Genomic DNA, 23226 nt, shown 5'->3' with positions numbered 1-23226 from the left:
TTTTTTGTTCATTTATAAATAAATTACCAGTAAGACACATGTCATATTCACTTAAATACAACCAGAGTGGAAAGCACGCACATCCAAAAATCCTTTACAGTTGATAAATCAAATAAAATACAAAAAAACAGACAAAAGAAAAAAACATGTTTTCATTGTAATTCTTTTTTATTTAAGCTATATTGCGTAGATTCTGTTGCCCCCATGAGGAATTCTAAGTAATGACAACAAAACTGTCTGCACGTTCACATGATACAAGCCTTCCGTGATCGCACACCGCCCCCACCCCTCCTCCACGCAGTTTCTAGTAGCCAAGGAGGACACGTAGGATTAAAAAAACATGGACTTTTCAGAAGAGGTAATAATCTTCACTCGAGGTTCTGAGCGCGAAAGTCGCCGGACAACACAATCTTCTGAACATAACCATACTGAGAAATACAAAGAGTTTTGTGGAGCTGATAGTCTTAATTAGCTTTGTATCAACTCATTTGGCAATGGCTTGAATTAACGGACGTTCATTAATATCAAAACGTTACGCACTAAAGCTTTAAAAGACACTGCACTGATTGGTTAGGTATGATACCAGATTGATTTTCAATTATACAGGTTACATCCATTTCAGTAATGAAAGCCTTCAGTAATGTGTTTTTTTGTGTAAAGTGCCTGCTCTGCTCTCATTTGCTCTCTGATGTTAACTTGACAAAGTCTGATGAAGATTTATTTGAGATCAAAACATTGCTCTATTACGTTTACTGTGAGCCATCAATACAGTGTGTGGATCTTTTGTCGGATTCCTGCCTTTACGGTCAATTCTCCATTTTCTCAACAAATCACCATGAGGAGTCACAATAAAAGTAAAAGGAGCTACTGACAACATAACACATTGTAGAAAACAATTGATGTACATTATATTTTAGTGAGAATGCCAACAACTTGCATGGAAGCTATTTTGGACGCAGCCACTAGATGGCATTACATAAATTGTCTCCTCTGACACTTTCCCGTTGGCTTCAATATCTAGCTCTTAGCTGCTCTGTGGAGAGGTAATATGCAGAATTGTGATGCAAAGTAGTGTAATTATGGTCACTATTATGGCCATTTGCTTTCTTGGCATGAGAATGAGGCCCATTAGCCTTTATGACTGAAATATCTTGTGGTGCTGGTCACTGCACTCCATTGTTGAGCAGCTGAAAAAGTGTGTGTGTGTGTGTGTGTGTGTGTGTGTGTGTGTGTGTGTGTGTGTGTGTGTGTGTGTGTGTGTGTGTGTGTGTGTGTGAGTGAGAGAGCAATCTTAAAATCTCAGCACCTAGCAAAGAAATTAGGTGACTGGTATTGATCAACAACATTATCAAACTTTGCAGATATATTATAGCGTCTCCATTAAATAGAACACAAATGACTTATGAATGTTCTTTAAGCTGCACCTTCACTCCCCACTGAGAGTTATGCAGTATCCCTAGAGACTCCTGAGTCTAGAGCAAAGACATGGGAGAAGGACAAGGTGAGAGCGTGAGTGACTGAGGAGATGGTAGGAAGAAAGGATGGATTTGGGCTGTAACTGCCCAGGCAATTGGGTTGCAATGGGAAGATGAAAGACAGGAACTGCAGGCAGAGAAATAAGCAGAAAGGCCATCAGAGCATAAGGGACAGCAAATGAAGAAATTGGAGGGAAAGTAAAATTAAGCAGAGTTATGCTGAGAGGGGAAGAGAAAGGCGAAAGGCAGCCGCAGAGATCTATGTGCCGGGGGAAGAGTGCTGTATTTCAGGCCCAGTGCTTTTGTGCCATTTGAATCACTGCAGGTTTCTCATGCCCTAGGCTCTTCTATATAAAGCTCAGACAGCTGCTGGATTTTCCACAATACTGCCATGGAATTGAATTAATATAAAGCCTGTCCATGTTTTCACCGTCATCAGCCAGCATCCGGAGGGACCTGCTCTCACAGGTCGCTGGCCACCTGCCTCCTTCTGCTCATTGTTATGGAGGGCATTTGGTATGGGCAATGTATGGCACACTGCATGCAGAACAGCACATCATTACCAAACAAGTTTGTCATTTAACATTCATACACTTATGTCTGAAATATCCTTGCATGTTGCAGCATTAGAATTTCCTTCATTTGGAATTAAGTGGCCCCGCCCAAACGATGAAAAAACAGCCCCAGACCAAAATGTATGTGAACAGGAGTGTCCACATATTTTTTGTCATATAGTGTATTTTCTTTTCACATGAAAAATGTGTACCTAGCCACAACACCAAACGCTAAGAAATTATTTAGGCTGAGGTAAAAGCAACTGGAATCTAGACATAGATATAGACATTTCATTTCAAGGTAACACTCATAATTGTTGGTACAGTGCAAATAAATGCATGTGTGTAAAGTATCTCTATAGCTGGTGAAAGAAACACTTGAGTGTGAAGTAGCATTTCTGAATTGCTCTCATCTATCCATGCAAGATTTGAAAAGGTGTTTCATCTCAAACTGTATAAAAGACCCTGCCATTTTATCAACAACCCCTTACTTCGTCCCATTAGTAAGGGGTTATAAGTCTGAAGTATCAAGATGTCTAACCAGCGGTCACATCACAACAGATCACATCAAGGCAGCCTTGAGATTCTGTGAAACACCTAAATTACCACATTTCCATAATTTCTTCCCTTGTATGTTCTGTCTGCACCAGCTGGAGTGTCTCTAGTACCCTTTTATGAATTGTTAGGTCTTGATGGAATAATTCCATATAAAATGCCAACAGGGAACTGACAGAAACTCATAAACGTCTAATCAGTGAAGGTCATCTTTTATGATGACTGTGTCAAGGTGCACACTTTGGTACACACAAGCTTGACTTTCAGCATACACAAGACACACAACATGAATCCACACTCAAAACCCACATTTTCACTTTTTGTAGGATGCTTACCTTCCCTGTTTTTGGCCACACAAATTGCATCACTTCTGCTTAAATTCTACTAAAAAATTCTCGACCACATCTGCTGAACTCCAAAGAGACCACGGATATCATTTCCATGCTTCCCCTCAGTCCCTCTTGGGGATTGCAATGCGGGAAAGACAGCAGTATGAAGCAAAGTATTATGGATTTTTTGTCGATCTGGAAGTTTCTACTACTTTCACTGTATCCCTGGGTGTTTGCATAGCCTTCAGATATCCTTCAGCCTTGTGGTTTATCAGGTCCAGGAGTTTTTTTTGTTGTTGTTTTTTTTAAAGGGTGAAAAAGTAAGAAAAACTTTGGCACTTCAATTTACCCCATCTACTACTGGGTGCTGGAGAGTTGTGAAAGCTGATAGGAAAACATTCTTGACATTCTATAATGGCTCTCTCAGAGGACCCGGCCATTTCTTTTGGACAAACAAAATCTCAAATAACCTCAACCCTATCACTGGGAGCCAGATGATCACCACTGAAACCCGACTGGCTGAGCAGTCAGGTGAGCACAACAGGAAAAGATTGCCTGTGTGGGTCATTTCATCTGCAAATGTGGGGCCGATTTCAGGCACATTCTCATGTGCATACAGTTTAGATGTGGGCTTAAAATATAAATAGTAGCCTACTGCTAAATATGAAAAGAATTGCTTTCAATATTAGGATTACAATGATACACCAATAGCAAATGATGATCATTTCATTGTTTTGCTTCAATATAAATTTACCACTCTGAAGCAGAGTTGAACCATGCGACAGTAGTGACATTCAAGCTACAGTAGCTTTAAAGCACCCATATTATGCTCATTTTCAGGTTCATAATTGTATTTTAAGGTTGTACCAGAATAGGTTTACATGGTTTAATTTTCAAAAAACACCATATTTTTGTTGTACTGCACCGCTCTCTCTCACTGCTGCAGCTCCTCTTTTCACCTGGTCTCTGTTTTAGCTACAGAGTGAGACCTCTTTTCTTCTTCTTCTTCTGTACTATCTTTGATTACACTTGCACATGACAGTAAAAGAGGCTGTTTCTACAACTTCGGTCAGTTATAAAGCAGGATTAGCTGGGAGACTTCTAAATGAGGGCACACATGTAAGTAGTTCTTTTATAGATTATGGTGAACTTGTGTGTGTTGTAGCAGTGCTTTGCTATTGAGAACGAGGTAGCATGCTAGCGTTAGCATTAGCATGCTAACGCTACGAGCTAATGGTTGCGGTTAGCCAGCTCGTTTCGGCTTGTGACGTCACAAGCCGTGCCGATTTTGAACAGCTCACCCAGAGACTGAAGGCAGGACACATTCAGAAACCTTATCTCACTCTAAACAGCATAGATGGATTTTTTTCAAAGTTTGTATGTGTGTGGAAGTACCAGAGACACAAAAGAACACCCCAAATCCCAGAAAAAGTGTTTTTTTCATAATATGGGCACTTTAACTTACCGTTTTGGATTGTGCTTTGATGGTTTAATGGTCCGACTTTGGACTTTAAATAGTCCCAAATTATGGAGGTTGTGAATGTTTGTGAACTTGCTTATTATTGTCATCATGTTTGTCTTCTATTTCAACCATATTGCCATGCCCTACAAGTTCCTTCATTAGGCTGCAGAGGAGAGGTTGATGACAGTGACTAAAGCTGCTGCATATACATAAACTCTTAATTACAGTCACTGTGTGTAGTTACTGTGCCCAACAATTAATGTTGTATTATTGTGTGTGTGTGTGTGTGTGTGTGTGTGTGTGTGTGTGTGTGTGTGTGTGTGTGTGTGTATATATATAATTTGTCCTGAATACCTAAAAATCATCAACTGTACTGGGAACTAACTCCTTAAAGTTGGTGAACTAAAATAAAAGGCACTACATTGTTCATATTGCCTGCATGTGTAATTAAATGCTTGAGACTTGAACTTTACTGGTCACAGTTGTGACACAGATTAGGTCCTTGACATCACATTGCTAGTAAAGTCTCTGTGTTTCAGCCACTGGTCTGACTGTGAGACAAGGTCAGATAATTAGGTGTCCTGTCCTGGCCAGTGTCATGTCCTGTGTAAAATAAAAGGTCTTACACCGATATATGGTCTCAAAAGTCCATTTTGTGTCTGCTTCAATACAACAGCGGGTGCCGTGACTAGCTGTCACATTTCATTATGTTGTATTATATGTGCATATGGCGCAAACAAACTTATTATTAGAGGCACCATTACTTCTACATTTGGGTAAATTAAGCATTAAAAGGTACATTGGGGTGTTAAACAAGGTAGTCTGCTGCTATATTTTTATTTGTTTTTATTGCCTGCAGTCCAACAGTTTGATAACCAGCAAAGATGCCAATTTAAAACAGGATAGGTTCGGGGACACAAGGGCAAAAAAGACAAGAGCATGTCGCTTAAAATTATTTATTGAGAGTCAATAATATAGTCTATGAAAATTAGGGATGCACCGAAAGGAAAAATGTTGGCTGAAGCCAAACAAAATGAATTTCCTTCCATTTATTTTGCCAATTTTTTTCACCATTTCATAAATTAAATAATCAAAATGTGCTTTTTACTATTTTGTCTTGATTGCCAAATAAAAAATGAATTACAAAACTACAATTTAAAAAATATTAGTTTAACACTGAACATCTTTTAACATTCCAGCAGACATTATACAAGCAAAGCACAATATAACTTAAAATAAATAAATTGGTAAAATTACATCTTTGAACCCTCTTCTTGAATAGTCTATATTAACTGACTGCAGAAAGAATGTAACGTACTGTGTATGCCTACAACAAAAATGGCATTGAAAAGAATGCAAAAAAGTGGATGGACCCACAACGAATGAATAATCGTCCTAGACGTAAGTCTACTTAGCCTACTTATTCAGGAAAAGTGGCAGGTTCTTCTTTATGAAAAGTAGCTTCTCTGCTTTCTCACATGAAATTTGGTTCCTCCTTACGAGAGTAGCGCAAGTGAGACAAGTTTTGCCATTGCCTCCACACTGTCGACATGTTTGCTGCATTTATAAAGCGTGCACATCTCTCACTCTAAGCTGGTTGCCATTTGATCGCGTCATCAAAAACGTAATTGTTCATTGAAATGTATTTGGCCTTTTCACTTATTTTCGACCAAATAATTTTGGTTGTCTAACATTCGGTGCATCCTTAATGAAAATGTATAACAGAAGAGTTGTAATATCTCTTTTTTGGGCTTCTAATTCATTTCTCAAGCATTGTAAAGCATGTCTGTCTAATCTTCTTTCATTGATTTAACTAGTTCATTTTACACTCTGCCAATACAAGTTCAACTTCTCTAGCGTATTATTGATTTAGTCATTACACATTTTTTTCATTACATGGCTGTGGGTGCTCAACATAAAGCTATTATCTAATTGAATAAAGGCCTGCATGAGTCATTTTACTCAATAAGAGATATGAGATATTCTTTCATGTCCAAAGTCTATCATTTAACATAAGGAAAACTCTTTATGGCTGTGATGAAATTGCACAAATACTGTCCATTTATCCCAATCCTGTTGACCATTTTGGTGCAATGCATTTTCGTGATAATAAAAGGTCTAGCAAATAATAGCAAAAAAAACACAGAAATCATTGTCATTTTAGGTTAGGAGATCCATCCATGCATCAGTTGAACAAAGCTGAACCATACTGTAGCTGAACCAAGAATTGTTTGTTTTTTTATGACGAAAGAGACATTGTCGAGTGCCAATGGATCTGTGGGTTGTTTGGGGATGCTTGCCATGTTCAGTGTGAGTATGAATAACGAATATCTAGTTTACTCAAACTTTCCCTTATTTCTATTCAGGGATGGAATTTATCCCAGAATACTTTGGGTAGAAGTCAAGGAACCAGGGACAGGGCAGCAGCTCTTCACAGGGCAAACATGGAGAGCCATAGACAGATCGTATAGGAAATCAATTACTGGTCTTTTAATGGTGGGAGGAATCAGGGCGAACATTAAACTGTCCACACAGAAACAAGAACTGAACCTTGTTGCTGTGAAATGACAGTGCTAACTGAGCCACCCTACCACCTCCATACTACTGGTGGTAAAGGATGTGAACGCTTGGCAAAGAATCTGTCACGTTCACACTGAAAGGGTAAATGTTTTTCAGGCAAGCAGAGCCATCTGGTGTGTGGTGGAGACACCAGCTGGAGGGAGGCAGGAAGACTGGTTCAATGGGCCTTCAAGAAAATGACAGGAGTGACAGGGTGACGCGCTTTGAATCAGGTGATGTTTCACACGCACTGCGAAATGTCTAGTGATTCACTGCTGTAGTGGACTGCACCTGCTCAATGCAGACGCTCCAGTCAGCAATTGGAATTGGGAGCAGGGTGACTGCACACACGAATCAAGCTTAATTTGTACAAATCTGATTTATTTAGGCCTATTTATTTAAGTAATATGCCATATAAGGTTGAAGGACATGCATTTTATTATATGATTAAAAGACAGAGTCATGGAAACTTTTACTATTGACACTATTTTTTATTCTGTTATTCTTACTTGGTCTAGTATGACCAATAACCCAATGTTAGTTAATATTAACAAACTAAAGTTATCAATATTTGTTGTGTATCTCACATTAACGAGTCAGTTTGCTGACTTTGAGTCTTTACTACTTGTGCAAGTGTTCTTTAAATTGTTATCAAAAAAGTAAAAACAGGAAGTAAACACACCATACCTCACTGAACATTTCCAAATAAACAAGCATTATTTGAGGACATTTTACAGACATTGGAAAGGAGGAACAGTTCAGACTTAAATTAAACCCCATCAGGATTCTAGTACATTTAGGCTGAATGTGACTAAATGTATTCTATTATTACTTACATAGACAGGATTTTATGGACGAGCATAACATAATGAGAATTGCCAATAGCATAATGTAGATTGAAATTGCACTTACATGCTCTGGCAGAATGTAATGCGGTTTTTAGAAGCAAATTTTTTGTGACTTAACATTCATTACAAAATGGCAATTACATTGAGAAGTAAATGTTGCTTTACAGTGGTTATCTGATTGTTTTATCATATTTAATACTCCAATGCTCTTTGCCTTTCCTTCCCTCCTCCTCTGTTTCAATGTGCAGGGCAACAAATCCACAATTATCCTCACAGCAGAGTTTTTGTTAATGTGAAATTAACACGTGGGGAACTTTTCCTCACCCAGGGCTATTGACTCATCCAATAAGGTGGCCCCTACATAGATGCAGTTGCTGGCAGCACTGGCTTGCTGTTGAGACCGTTGAGAAGTGTATTGGCAGAAGCTTCCGAGAGCTGCCATTGAAGATTTATCCAGCCAAAACCCAGAATGGACCCCCACTAGCCCATACCCATGCCCTCCATCACTGCCACCAGTTGACACATGCTCACTGTGACATCTTGACTGATTGCCTCATTGCCAATGGAGCAGAGTTACATGACGGATGTGTTGCGTGGGCTGTCTAGCTGGGCCTCTATAAAACAGAGATGACATGTTGGAAACACTGCAACGTTTATGTGAAGGGTGAAGTTTTCATATATAGTGCGATTAATAGGCTACATCTAAGAACTCATGAAGGTTGAACTTGAACTAGTGTGAGCACAAGCCAGCAAATTCTCAATACTGCCCACCATACACTGAAGGCAAATTGGAAGGTGGGGTTAAAGGGCACAAGCGACACTGGTCTCTATGTCTCAATACACAGCAGAGAAACTAGCCAGAGGCAGCAAAGGATCCTGGGTGGGGGAGGTGAAGTTGGCCTTCATTTATCAGCTCTAGGTAACAGCAGCAGTGACTGGGACACCAATGCATCAATAAGCTACACACATACACACACACACACACACACACACACACACACCGATACCCACATGCACAATGGTGCTAATGAGGTATAATAGAAAAGGTCATAGCTCAAAATGTGAAGTAGGTGCACAACCACGTGGCGGATGCCGAATTCCCAATCCCATGTGATTCACTTCTTGACAATTCCCTCTGTTTTCAATCTGTATGATAAAGAGCTCTAGAGTAAGCACAGTGAATAAGGGATTCTGGCAAGAGATAAAGGGCACCCAAAGTAGAAAACAGCAAGAAAGAGAAGCAGCCAAACTCCTCCAGAAAACCGGTTTGGAAGATGAGGGAATTTTCATCCACCCTTCAAATATTGATTTTTCTCTTTGCTGCTCTTTCCATCAATGCTTCAAACTAACCCCCAATCCTCAACCACCTCTACCACCTCCCTGTGCCCCCCTCTGGCTCGGGGCCGGCAGTGTCCTTGGTGGTTTTAGAAAAGTAGCACACCAAAGTCATGATGTGGTTCACTCACTCTTAACTACAATCTCCAGTGACTTCTACATTCTACTGTACCATCGCATCAAAAGGTTTTTCTATCAAAGTCAAACTCTGAGGCAGAAGAGAATTGTTTAGCTCTGGGATGCACAATTCAACTGGAGTACTGCACATTATATTGTATTACTGTGCGTATAAACTCAATTTAAGACCACTTGCACAAAACTAAACATTCCCACTGAACATGGTCACTGCTGCTGAAGGTCTGTTTCCACATTGAAAAGAGAAACATGAATTTTGCTAATGAAATTCTGTGGGTGGATAAATCTATACTACCACCCTCAAGTATATAAATATGCTTCAATTTAGGATTATCTCACAAATACCAATATATGTACACATATATGTATACAGCTACACTGTATGCACACAGTATAATGCAAGTGTATACATGTGAAAAAAAGTTTAATCAAGGTACTACTACTACTCCTCTTTGGTTGAGTGACATTGAAGTCTAGGGGTTGATTACAAACATGCATTTAATCTGCAATGGTATATGATGATGACAGTGTCCATTAACTAGGAGCTGAGTGACCCCATAATATGGCATTGCGATTAGGGCTGGGTGATATGGCAAAAAATATCACAATATATTTTCCCATTTTGATCGATATTTATGTTTGTTTTTTTTACTGATACTGTCCAAAATCAAGACGTGCAAACTTCATGAGTAGTCAGTTTTGGCTAAATTTCTTTGGATTTTGTAGACAACCTAAAACTAGTTAAAAGCAACATATTAAATGTAAACTCCTGCCAAGAAAGCATCTCAAATGTTTGTAGAGGTAGCACAAAACCAAACAAAGTAAACAAGTGCATGTGTAATCAAGTGTCTTTCGCTACACAATAAAAAATAGCGCTCGTTATATTTTTGCTCCTTTTTGAATGTTTTTCATATGGGGCAATGGCCGCAAAAGACAACACAAGTGATTGTTGTTTTGGTACAGCAGCTGCACAGCTAATGCTAGCGCTGTTAACAGCAGAATAACAAACGTTACTACTTATAAATTGCAGGCTGTGTGTGTGGACTTCATACTCTGTGTGGTCGCAGAATGGTAGCTGATCAGGTGATGGAAAAGATATGTTGCGTTTCCCGTCCTGCTTGGCACCAACCGCCGACACATTTAGCAGACCGGCTTAATCTGCTGCTTGTCGCTTTTGTGAAATCTGAACCATTTCCACACAACTGAAATTGTGTAACGTTAACCCTTTTTTTTCACAATGCCTTCAGCTTGAGAGGATAGCGTGAGTTCACGTTCATGTCCACAATCACTTTCGTTGCCCTCGGCTCCACATCCGCTGTCAAAGACTTTTCCCCAGTTGATATGTGTTTCCCCCCTAACGTTACCTAAACCAAACCTTATCTCTTACTATAACTATGGATAGGGGCGCTACGCAATTTAACAGGAGGGAAACACTTCCACACAACACCAGCAACAGACAAACGCTCACAATAGGAAGTACGCGTGCCCGAAATAGGCTGGGCAAGCCGAAAAGCCGGACTCTGGCAGTTGTGTTATCGGGTAAATATGTCCAAAGTTTATCATCGTTGCCGACCTGAATTTAATCACAATCCAGTTCCGAGATTGTTTTATCACCCAGCCCTAATTGCAGGGCTGTGTCTGTGACAGGGAGTCAGTCAGTCTGTCACTCAGTCAATCCTTGTCCATCAGCGGGTGAAGTTTATGAGATGCATTCGAAAGTTGCAGGGGGAAAGTCAGAAAGTGGACCTTGAGTTACGATGTTCACTGCCAAACTACTATTTCAAAAGGTCAAGAGTGAAACTTCACAGTCAAAACTAAATTGTTCTCCATTTGGGACTCTTTGCCACCACTTCAAACAGTCATCTTTGTTTAAACAGATTGCTAGGTGGTTGATGAAGATTCATTCACTGCTATCAGCACCACAGACCACTGACACATTTCACATGAATCAAATGACATCTTGCTGTCAAATGATGGTGTGAGCAGGCCTTAGACTAAACTTTATTCAGGGTTATGGTACAGCTCTTTACAGTCAGTGTAAACTCTCAGGAGGATGTACAGTATGTATTTTTATTTTAGATTAAGGAATTATTCTATAGAAAATAATTGTATAATATAATATTGTTTAAGTAGCAGAAGCTACTGACTCAGCTCCACTTAGGACAGAGCAATTTAATATAGTTTTCTTTCCCAAAGTCTGTTTTATTCAATCATGTCACACCTCCAGTTTCTTATGTTAGTCACTCATCCATGCTTTCTATGAAACTGCGCCATCTGGCACCAACAGCCCTGTCATGATAGCTGCCTCAGTCTCTGCAGACAGAGACCACCCCTTCTTCACATATTTGAAGCAGAAGCACTGCGGGTTGTGAACACTGTCCACCCAGATGTAGGCAACACTCTCATGATTCCCCAGTTGAAGTTTCTGTTGAGTTGTTGGCCCACATTTGTTAATGCTGTCTTAGTCACCCGGTTCTGCCGCGCACAACTTCATTACGCCTCTGTTTTGCGTCACAGGTGTTCGGGGGAGGGACACCTCAGCGGAATACATCTCAAAGTGAGTTTTGTAGTTGCTTTGGCGAGAGCTCAAATTATCTCACTAACTGCTTACGCTGAATTTTAGTACATCAATGGCAGAATATCATTTTCTCTTAAAGCAGCCATATATGCTCATTTTCAGGTTCATAATTGTATTTTAAGGTTGTACCAGAATAGGTTTACATGGTTTAATTTTCAAAAAACACCATATTTTTGTTGTACTGCACCGCTCTCTCTCACTCTCTCTCACCTCTTTTCACCTGGTCTCTGTTTTAGCTACAGAGTGAGACCTCTTTTCTTCTTCTTCTTCTTCTGTACTATCTTTGATTACACTCGCATATGTGCAGTAGCTCAGATGTAGATCATGTCAGCTAGCTAGCTCCATAGACAGTAAAAGAAAGGCTGTTTCTATAACTTTGGTCAGTTATAAGGCAGGATTAGCTGGGAGACTTCTAAATGAGGGCACACATGTAAGTAGTTCTTTTGTAGATTATGGTGAACTTGTGTGTGTTGTAGCAGTGCTTTGCTATTGAGAACGAGGTAGCATGCTAGCGTTAGCATGCTAGTGTTAGCATTAGCGTTAGCATGCTAACGCTACGAGCTAATGGTTGCGGTTAGCCTGCTCGTTTCGGCTTGTGACGTCACAAGCCGTGCCAATTTTGAACAGCTCACGTATGTCTTTTCCACCAAGGCAGTTCTGGTGCTAGATCGTCTAGATGGTCTAGAGATAAGAACCGGTTATGTCAGGTGCCGTGACATTCGAAAACAAAAACTTCGGGACGCCATTTTTAAAACACCGGTCAGCTGTTAACCCTAGACAGCTGTTGACGTTAACTTCGGACATGGACGGAAAACCCAAACAACCGTGGTCTGTGGAGGAAACCAACTGTCTGCTGGCTTTGTGGTCCTCCACAGAAATTCAAGATAAATTGGATGGAGCTGTGCGGACAAAACCCGTATTTGAAAGGCTACAGAATGAGATGTTTATAGCGGGTTACCAGAGGAGTGTAGAACAACTGATAAACAAAATAAAAAAAATAAAAAAAGATTATCGGGACCAAAAAAAGGAGCTTGGGCGAAGTGGTCGGCAAAGAAGATCCCCATACTTCGACGTCCTGGACTCCATACTTGGTGACCGACCGGCATGCCAAACCACCGGGGCACTTAACTCCGCTACAGCCTTGTTAGAGGCTATGGTGAACGGAGGAGAAGCCGAAAATTACAATGCTTCAGGTGGGTCTTATATTTCATATGTGTCAATGGCAATCATGTATTTTTTTTAACTGTGTAGCCAGCTATGTCTTGTTTCAATGTTATATTCGCATTGTTAACATTACTTAGGTGACGACAAGCAAAGTGTAGCAAGCTACCGCTAGCAAACGTAGCTAGCTGGTTACAGTAACTAAACGTTTACGCTGTACTAACGTTACTATTTTAAAACCGTTTAACGGTCGGTAGCTAGCTAGCTAACATAAGCCCATTGACAGCGACGTTATTGTTCATGTTTTGGCACAATGTTTGTGACTGTAGTAGTGGTCTGATATAGTGACTGGAAGTGTGATGTGCGATGCTAAAAACAAACTACACACTGTTTTCAGGTAACGTTACTTTTTGACTTTTGTACTCCAACTATTTAGTCCATGCATCAGATTTTGATTTGACGGTTATTCGCCAACAAAATGTCCCGTTTGTGCAACACTTTTAAAAGCCAAACCAACATTCAGCAGGGAGGTTTGCTCACTGATAAAAATAATACATGCTCTGTATGCAGTCTGCAGCTTACATCAGGGGATGATTAGGAGGAGCAAACACACAACCACTTTTATTTACTGTTATGAGAATTGAATTTGAAGATTTTTTATTTATGACACTTAACAGCTAAATCACCTAATATTTTTTTAGGCAAAAGAAAAAGAGGGATGTTTCATAACGGTGACTCAGGTCTTATTATGAAAAGTATGTCATGAATGAGCTTTATAAACTAAACCTCCTCCCTGTTTTGGTTGTTTATAGAGTTGTCAGTCACTGGTGAGGAAGGGGATGTTGACGATGACACAGAGCTACCACTACCACCATCACCACAGGCCTGCAGCTCGCCGGTACCATCTGCCTCCGTGTCATCACGGCAAGCCAGACGAGGTAAGCTATTTTGTGCTATGTATTAAGCGTTTCCTTAATGTTTACATGTTCTACATAGCCTCATAGCTTACATTTTGTCCAACAAGAATTTAACTTAGTCCCAAAATGAAGGGTTAGTATGTCCTATTGAAACCATAGGTAAGTCAACTAAGGTCAACATGCAGGCGCTTTGTTAGCAGATAAATTGTTAGATTAAATGATGGCAGCCAGTATAAAACAAACTGAAGCTTATCTGCAGTAATGTGTGGACTTGAACTAGTAGTACACAGGTATATAGATAGTTTTACATTGTCATCTAATCACACATTTCGGTTTTGTTTGTTTTCTGCACAGGAAAAAGACAGCGTGAAAATGAGGAGCTGTTTGAGTACATGGAGAAGGCTGATACGGTGGCCCTGAAGTGCAAATCACCACAGCAATTAGAGAAACGCAACAACAAATCATAAAACACAACGGCAAATAGGAAAACACAACAGAAAAAATGAAAACACGACAGCAAATATGAAAACAAAACGGCAAATAAGAAAACACGACAGCAAATAGGAAAACATGACGGCAAATATGAAAACACGACGGCAAATAGGAAAACACGACAGCAAATAGGAAAACACGACGGCAAATATGAAAACACGACGGCAAATAGGAAAACACGACGGCAAATAGGAAAACACGACGGCAAATAGGAAAACACGACGGCAAATATGAAAACACGACGGCAAATATAAAAAACACGACGGCAAATATGAAAACACGACGGCAAATATGAAAACACGACGGCAAATATGAAAACACGACGGCAAATAGAAAAACACGACGGCAAATAGAAAAACACGACGGCAAACAGAAAAACACGACAGCAAATAGAAAAACACGACAGCAAATATGAAAACACGACAGCAAATATGAAAACACGACAGCAAATAGGAAAACACGACAGCAAATATGAAAACACGACGGCAAATAGGAAAACACGACGGCAAATAGGAAAACACTTCAACAAATCACAAAACACAACGGCATTAACTTCTACCGGAAAAGGTAGGGCCTATCTAGTAGAGGACGGACCCTCCTGATTGGACAGACGCACTGTCTGTCTTTTGACAGGAAGGAGAGGTGAAAAAATAAAAGTGCCTCACTGTCTATGCATTTAACAGACGGACTAGCCGTTTCTCATTTCAAAACACTGGACGAAATGGATGTGGAACTATGAACTGTGCTGTTGGTGAATCGGCGTCAGTCTGCTTGCAGGAGGAGAATATTCTGTCAGGAACTTTGCTCGCAACGTGCAAAGATAGGTAACGTTACCGACACCGATAGGCTTTAATGTAAGCAATAGTCGTTTTGTCTTATTTATCCCATGTCAATAAATTAAAAACTCGTGGGAGTTCATGTTTGTAGTAGTCATAACACTTACCGGTAAGGAGAATTGCAGTAGCTAACCGTTTACATTAGCTTGTAGTTTACTGCATGTATGCAACATTAGCTCATTGTCCAGTAGCTTCTAGCTTTCAGACAAATGCAGTGCAAAATATGATCAGCAACTACAAGGTAAACGCTACCAGCTAATGAGCTACCACAGGCAGTATGATATGCATTAAACTGCAAGTGAGAAAGGGTAAATAGTACTGTAAACACACAAGCTACAAGGCTACAACCAACATATGAAAAGTCATAATACCTCCATTGATAAACACCCACTAATACAGTAAAGGTAGGTGTAAGTGTGTTAAATGGTCAACAGTTGTCAGTTAAGACCATGATGAAGAAACTACACCACTACACAGTTACATGAAGTACCTTCATGTTTCAGTATGCTTAAATATACTTATGATACAATTCTAATCTTACCAGGACAGGTTGGATAACTACTGGACTAACCTAATCTTTCTCCTTCTGTCTGCAGTCCAGAAGCAACACCATCATCGGGAGCTGAGTCTGATCGCCGCTTCATGTTGAATATACTTGTGTACAGTATATAGTAATGTTTGAATAAATGTTATAATAAAGATACACGTTTCATTAATGTCTTTTTAGAGCTTGTATACCTAACTAGTTATTAAAACAGGTAGCATCTGAATATAATTACTCAGTTAGAAGTTTCCTGTGTCCAGGTCATAATTTGATGGAAAAATAAACATTGAAAAACAGTTTATATTATATACACACCCAAAAACTTAAAAGACACAGACAAACTAGTTAATTGAATGCATTTATTTTTTTAATGACAATCTCTAATATAGCAAATAATCTATTCAACATCTCTTTTTGGCCTCTGTCTCCCTGCTTGTCTTTTGCTTTCCCTCTCCTCCTCATCTCTCCCTTCTGGTGACGCTAGTGCAGCCACGACGCTGAAGTTGGCATCCGATTCGCAGCTTCTGATTTGGCAGTTAAGGGGAACTTAAAACTGTTTTTTTTAACCTCTTACTGTATTGAATGAGTGTTAGTCATTAAGGTAAATTTATAATTATGTCTAAAACACACTTTTAGATTTGTGAAAGCTTTATTGTCTTTATGAGAACACAATAAGTTTTTTTTCACATATAAACCACATTAGACTAGGTCTAGATCCACCTAGACTTGTCAAATCTGGACTACATTATCCCAGAGAGGCTAAGGAGTCTTAAAAACACAGTTTGGGATTTGTGAAAGCTTTATTCTATTTGTGAAAATGCCATAAAGGGAGATTTTACTGTTTTTTGCATATGTAGACCACATTGGACCAAGTCCACATCCAAAACCACAATACCTAAACTTGTCAAAACTGGACAAGAATTAACTCACTCTCTCCATGTCATTTATTATATCCATGAGCAGGTCTTCCCCTGTACTTGTGTAAACACGGTAACGCAAACTTGGTAATCTACAGTGGGCAATACAGCACCGTAAAGAAAAGACCTTTACGACAGCAGGTGTGGTGAAAATACTACCACTTTTGTGCAAAGTGGCCGCAAGAATTAACACAAACTGAAAGTTACATATAGCCACTTTAAGTCATAGAAAAAAATGTCTTCATGAATATAATGTGGAACTGCTGTGGACCTATCTCTGACAGCAACACATTTAGGATGTATTTGATCCTGTCAGAAGACACCATGGTGCACACTTTATCAGAGAGTGTGTCACAGCTGTCGAGGAAGTTTGACAGGTATTTCACAATCCTGTCCAGCTGGGTTTCATCATCAAAGAAGATCGGGACCCAGCGTTCCCCAGAAGTGGGGTTGCTCCTCTCCTGAGACAATGGCCTATGAAGTATGAATTAAAAAAAATCTTAATAAATACTCAGTCCTGCCTCTTTTTCTGAGGAAAGGTGAGAAAACAACACTTATGTTGAAGGAGAAGGATTTGAAGAGTAAATTAAACCACTGGCAAATCTATGACGATATTTGGATTGATTTCCAAAAGGTAAAAATAACTTTTTCTACTTTTCTTTTGAAGTGAGAAGGAAGACCTGCTCATGGATATAAGAAATGACATGGAGAGACGTGGACTTCTACGTTGAATGTCAATTAGCAAAGGCCATGCTGTGGCAATAAAATAAAACAGTTTATTTAGCCTCTCTGGGATAATTTAGTCCTGATTTGACAAGTCTTAAGTATTGTGGTTTTGGATCTGGTCCAATGTAGTCTATATGTGAAAAATACAGTAAAATCTCCCTTTATTGCATTTTCACAAATAGAATAAAGCTTTCACAAATCTCAAACTGTGTTTTTAAGACTCCTTAGACTCTCTGGGATAATTTAGTCCTGATTTGACAAGTTTAGAAAAACGGTGAAATCTCCCTTTATTGTGTTCTCATAAAGACAATAAAGCTTTCACAAATCTAAAAGTGTGTTTTAGACATAATTAATAATTTACCTTAATGACTAACACTCATTCAATACAGTAAGAGGTTCAAAAAACGGAGGATCAGTCACTTAGCAATGTAAATTATGTTTCCCTGCTGAATCGGACAGTTTTAAGTTCCCCTTAAATTTCCCCTTAACTGCCGAATCGGAAGCTGCGAATCGGATGCCAACTTCAGCGTTGTAGTGCAGCCTCCATTTGTTCCTTAGTCCCTGTTAAAAGACAGCAAACACAAGAAAAAGATCTTTACCATTATAAATGTTATAACGGAATGTTATACTTGTTACATGGGAAACTACTCATACATTTTAGCTTTCATTTAATGTTGCTAGTGAAGTTAACAAGGTGCAGCTTTACCTCCAATCCTGCAGCTACAACTGATAAACACACCAATTTCTAAATCTCTGCTAACATTACGCATATACAGTAACGGCTTACAAAAAGAGATGAAAATGCCACCGGACATTAAACTTTACGAACACAAATGGCATAAAAGACAGCAACACAGCTAGCTAGCTAACAGCCTAATGTTAAATGATAGGTTCAGTTAGCTTAACGTTAGCTCGGGGTGTATCTACCTAATTATAATAGCAATTTGTACCAGCATTAATGCGTAACACTTGACATTGATGTAACACATTAACGGTGATAACAAATGTACGGCAAACACTAAATATACTTACATTAAAATGTTAATTGTGCCATCAGCAATGCCGCTCCAACTCCCACTTAGGTCCGCCATTGTTGTTGTTTTTTTAACGAGCCGGTAAAGCCGAGCGCATAGGATTGTGGGTGATTTGTGAGCGCGAAAGACAGACAGTGCGTCTGTCCAATCAGGAGGGTCCGTCCACTGCTAGATAGGCCCTACCTTTTCCGGTAGAAGTTAATGCCGTTGTGTTTTGTGATTTATTGAAGTGTTTTCCTATTTGCCGTCGTGTTTTCCTATTTGCTGTCGTGTTTTCATATTTGCTGTCGTGTTTTCATATTTGCTGTCGTGTTTTCATATTTGCTGTCGTGTTTTCATATTTGCCGTTTTGTTTTCCTATTTGCTGTCGTGTTTTTCTATTTGCCGTCATGTTTTTCTATTTGCTGTCGTGTTTTCCTATTTGCTGTTGTGTTTTCATATTTGCTGTCGTGTTTTCATATTTGCTGTCGTGTTTTTCTATTTGCAGTCGTGTTTTTCTATTTGCTGTCGTGTTTTCCTATTTGCTGTCGTGTTTTTCTATTTGCCGTCGTGTTTTCCTATTTGCTGTCGTGTTTTCATATTTGCCGTCGTGTTTTCCTATTTGCTGTCGTGTTTTCATATTTGCTGTCGTGTTTTCCTATTTGCCGTCGTGTTTTCCTATTTGCCGTCGTGTTTTCCTATTTGCCGTCGTGTTTTCCTATTTGCTGTCGTGTTTTTCTATTTGCCGTCGTGTTTTCCTATTTGCCGTCGTGTTTTCATATTTGCCGTCGTGTTTTCATATTTGCCGTCGTGTTTTCCTATTTGCTGTCGTGTTTTTCTATTTGCCGTCGTGTTTTCCTATTTGCCGTCGTGTTTTCATATTTGCCGTCGTGTTTTCATATTTGCTGTCGTGTTTTCCTATTTGCTGTCGTGTTTTCATATTTGCCGTCGTGTTTTCCTATTTGCCGTCGTGTTTTCCTATTTGCCGTCGTGTTTTCATATTCGCCGTCGTGTTTTCATATTCGCCGTCGTGTTTTCATATTTGCCGTCGCGTTTTTCTTATTGCTGTTCTGATTTGCACTTCAGGGCCACCGTAGGCTGATGATAAGTTCTTGCAGCTCAACAAGGACATGACAGCAAAGATGGAGGTAGACACAAGTGCTCTGCTTGGGCTCATGGGGCGCATGGTGGCAGTGATGGAGGCGCAAGCAAAAATATAGACTATGTTTTAATTTAATTAACATGTTATTTATTTATTATTTGATTGTTTATGCCAATAAACAAATGTTTTTATATTTAACAACATTCTCAACCTTCTCTATTCCAACAAGTCGGATAATACTATACCAGACTGGATATTAATAGAAAATATGTAGAAAAACAACAGTTTTAAATATGTTAACGTGCCGTGCAAACACACCTCATTTGGCACAACACACACAGGCACAACCAGTTAAAAGATACAATTTGATGAATGTATTCCACATTAACTACCTATCCAAAATGACAGGGATAATCAACAGATACATGTTACACAAAACAGGTAAAAACATTGAACACATGAAACCTCCCCAGTTGATTAATGACATTAAGACAATTCTTTTTTTGTATTACAAGTTTTCTGAAATTTCTCATGTCTAAATATGCAAATAAGGCATTTACTACTGCCAACTTTTGGTGCATTTAGAAGAAATATACAGGCGCAAATAGACAAAGTGTAATCAAATTAACACCATGAAATATGTATTTTGAATGCCTTTTTTCTGTCAGATGCATTTTAGAGATAATGTTGAAGGAAACGGGTAGAAACAGGTAGGTAGAAACTGGCAGTAATGATGTACAACAATTACTGTAAAAACAATCACTCCTCTCTACTGAAATAGTTTATTAAGGCTGCTCTAATATCTGCCCCTTCTGGCTCACCATGCTCAGGTAATGCCTGACCTGGAGGTTGAAGGTTTGACTCCCTGTCCACGTGCTCCACAATGAAATTGTCACCATGCTCTTCACAAAGCTAGGTAGTGTCCAACATTAATGCCAGAGATGATCCTTTTGTTTTGTCCAAATAATTCCCCATCACTTAGTTGCTCCCATAAATGTGATTGTCTTAGCACTCTTGCGTCATGCACACTCCCTGCATAGCCCACACACACATCCCAAAACAGGCCTCTGCCATCCACAACTCCTTGCAATATAATCGAGTGCCACCCTTTCCTGTTGAAATAGTCACAGGGATACTCCTCGGGTGCAATGATCGGGATGTGGCTTCCATCTATTGCACCAACACACTGTGGGATTCTCCAGCGGTTAAGGAAGAAGGTGGCAATTTCAACCAGCTTAGCAGCATCTGGAGTGGTGATGTGTATAGGGAGCAAGACCCTTATGACAGAGTCGCAGAAATCTTGAACACAGTTGAACACTGTGCTTAGACCTACCCCAAAAAGGTGGCTAATGGTCCTATACTCAATGCCGGTAGCCAGCTTCCAGAGAGCAATTGCAACGCGTTTTTTCACTGGAACAGACATACGGTAGTTTGTGTTCCTTCTGCCCATGAGATGCCTGACCTGATCGCATAAGTATTCCAAAGACTCCCGGGACATTCGAAAGTTTTGAACAAACTGTGTTGGGGTGAAATCTGGCACAACTGTGTCCCACCAGTAGTGTGAGCGGTGGTATGCCCAAACAACATGTGTCCTCCTCCGCCTTGCCCTCAGCCATAAAACAATCTGCAAAAATAAAAATACTGTATCATTAGGTTTGTTTACAGGTAGGCTATGGTATTGTACAGTATTACATCCAACAATAATAACAGTGTTTTTTCCTGTAAAATTAACAAAATTGCAGCAACAGCCTTTTTCAGTTTAGTGTGAAGATGTCGAGATTTTTTTATAAAAAAGATTGCAAAATAAATAAAAAATCTTAGTAAAACTATGTCTCTCTCCTTGGTTACTTTTTCTAAATATATACTTGAAACTAGTAGCACAGAAAACATGCACATTGCGGCAGAGTTTCCTTTGCTGTTTGTGATGAACCTGATGAACACTAAAAAGTGTGAACTGATTATTTTGTTGAGTGTTTATTAACTTTTGCATAAGGGAAATAAGAAATTAGTAAGGTAGTCCGAGATGTGTTAATAGATTCAGTGTTTTAACTATTAAGCCTTTTTTGTACATGCACGTCCCTGGCTAGCGATATATTCTAACCGTTAAAACGAGACGGATAAGAAGAGGCGTTGCAACAATGTTTACAAATATACATTGTAACGCTGGCTGCACAGATTATGCAGACGCAGACCGCTACGAGTGACTGACACACACACACACACACACACACACACACACACACACACACACACACACACACACACACACACACACACACACTCATTGTTAAAATCATACGCTGAACACTTTATTAGTCTTTCTACATGGGTTTAGTTAATGATCGGGCTATAATAAGACACGTCGGCTATGTAATCGCTGACAACCGGGACAAATTCACAGTGGTTGTAAACCGGGACATTTTAGCGTCCGACAGGCTTTTTTTTCTGTTCACCCTAACCGTGTTAAACACACAACATTCATTTCATTACTTATAATTACCTTTATGAGTACATGACAATACACTAGCTACTTGAACTTGAACTATGAGCAGTAGCCTAAGTTAACAGTGATGTTGCCATCGCAAGCCAGCGAAAATATAAAATATAATAATAGTCAAAAGATGCGAGATAATTACCTTTCTTCTTGAACGTATCCTCTGTCCATAGCGGTCACGAAGAGCTGTCAAGGCACGTCTTTGAATTCCGGTGTAAATTTGTAAAGCCAGGAGCAAAAGTATCGGTATGTAGTCCTCCATTGTTGTGATTGTCATGACGCGTTGCCATGACAACGGAGGTGCATGCAGTGACGTTGTGACGTAGCCCTACTCTGGCTCTAGTCTGTGGAAAATCGAGCTGGTTCTTAGATAATTGGCGAGTAGAACCAGCACCGAACTGGCATAAGCACCAGCCCAGAACCAGCACCTGGTTAGCATTGGTGGAAAAGAGGTACCAGAGACTGAAGGCAGGACACATTCAGAAACTGTATCTCACTCTAAACAGCATGGATGGATTTTTTTCAAAGTTTGTATGTGTGTGGAAGTACCAGAGACACAACATAACACCCCAAATCCCAGAAAATGTGACTTTTTCATAATATGGGCACTTTAAAACTGAGTTCTGAAGACCCAAGAATTCAACATCATTGTGGGCATTTCATCATGGCATTTTTTTTTTTGCCATTTTATCCTGACATCTTAACTGTTATGATGTTAATGATGTATGGAACATGTCACTATAAGCACTACTTCTACTAGTATACTCACCTTTAGTAAACACATCTTGACACCATATTTTTTGCTGCCTGACTTAAAAAAAAAAAAAAAAAATTAAATGTATAGCTTCCCAGTCCCTTTTTAAAAAAAAAAAAGATGTGTGAGCAATATTTGATGGAGTATTCTAAATCGGGGTAAAGAAGACCAAGAATGACATGCAATGAAGACTGCTTTCTTTATACAAGTTCTGTGACACTGGATCTACAGGCACATATTACTGGAGTTCACATTTTTGGCCTTTACCTTTTAGTCCAACACCCATCTCACCTCACATCTTAACTTGTTATGATTTGATACTATAAATAAAATTGAATTGAATTGAATTGAATTAACTCTCCACTGAAAATTGAAGACACTTTTATCCAAACAACGCCCATAAAACCCAAAATCAAAAAGACTAATATTAGCGCTACTCT

General features: G+C 39.4%; 1 protein-coding gene and 1 long non-coding RNA gene across 2 annotated transcripts; one reads left to right on the top strand and one right to left on the bottom strand.

Annotated features, from left to right (window-relative positions):
• Positions 1-13422: 13422 nt before the first annotated feature.
• LOC118495496 lies at positions 13423-19734 on the top strand. Its single transcript, XR_004897938.1, has 3 exons — positions 13423-13929; positions 14263-14318; positions 19546-19734. It is a non-coding gene; the product is annotated as an uncharacterized LOC118495496 (long non-coding RNA).
• On the bottom strand, positions 19694-22489 carry zgc:113227 (uncharacterized protein LOC541506 homolog). The gene is made up of 2 exons (XM_036003563.1): positions 22175-22489; positions 19694-21162 (listed from the first exon to the last, which is right to left on the bottom strand). The coding sequence occupies exons 1-2, from the start codon at positions 22307-22309 to the stop codon at positions 20443-20445; spliced, it is 855 nt and encodes a 284-aa protein (XP_035859456.1). The 5' UTR covers positions 22310-22489; the 3' UTR covers positions 19694-20442.
• Positions 22490-23226: the final 737 nt, after the last annotated feature.

The sequence above is a fragment of the Sander lucioperca genome, chromosome 7 (genome assembly GCF_008315115.2).
Source record: "Sander lucioperca isolate FBNREF2018 chromosome 7, SLUC_FBN_1.2, whole genome shotgun sequence".
NCBI classification, from domain to species: Eukaryota; Metazoa; Chordata; class Actinopteri; order Perciformes; family Percidae; genus Sander; species Sander lucioperca.
The sequence above is the reverse complement of the archived record's forward strand: the minus strand, read 5'-3'. Positions and strand labels throughout refer to the sequence as shown.

What these genes read in the sequence shown, in the direction of transcription:
- zgc:113227 (XM_036003563.1), bottom strand. Translation starts at nt 22,309, where the DNA reads ATGACAATCACAACAATGGAGGACTACATACCGATACTTTTGCTCCTG. An exon ending in GGATACGTTCAAGAAGAAAG is followed by an intron (nt 21,163 to 22,174) that starts GTAATTATCTCG and finishes TTATTTTTGCAG; the next exon opens with ATTGTTTTATGGCTGAGGGC.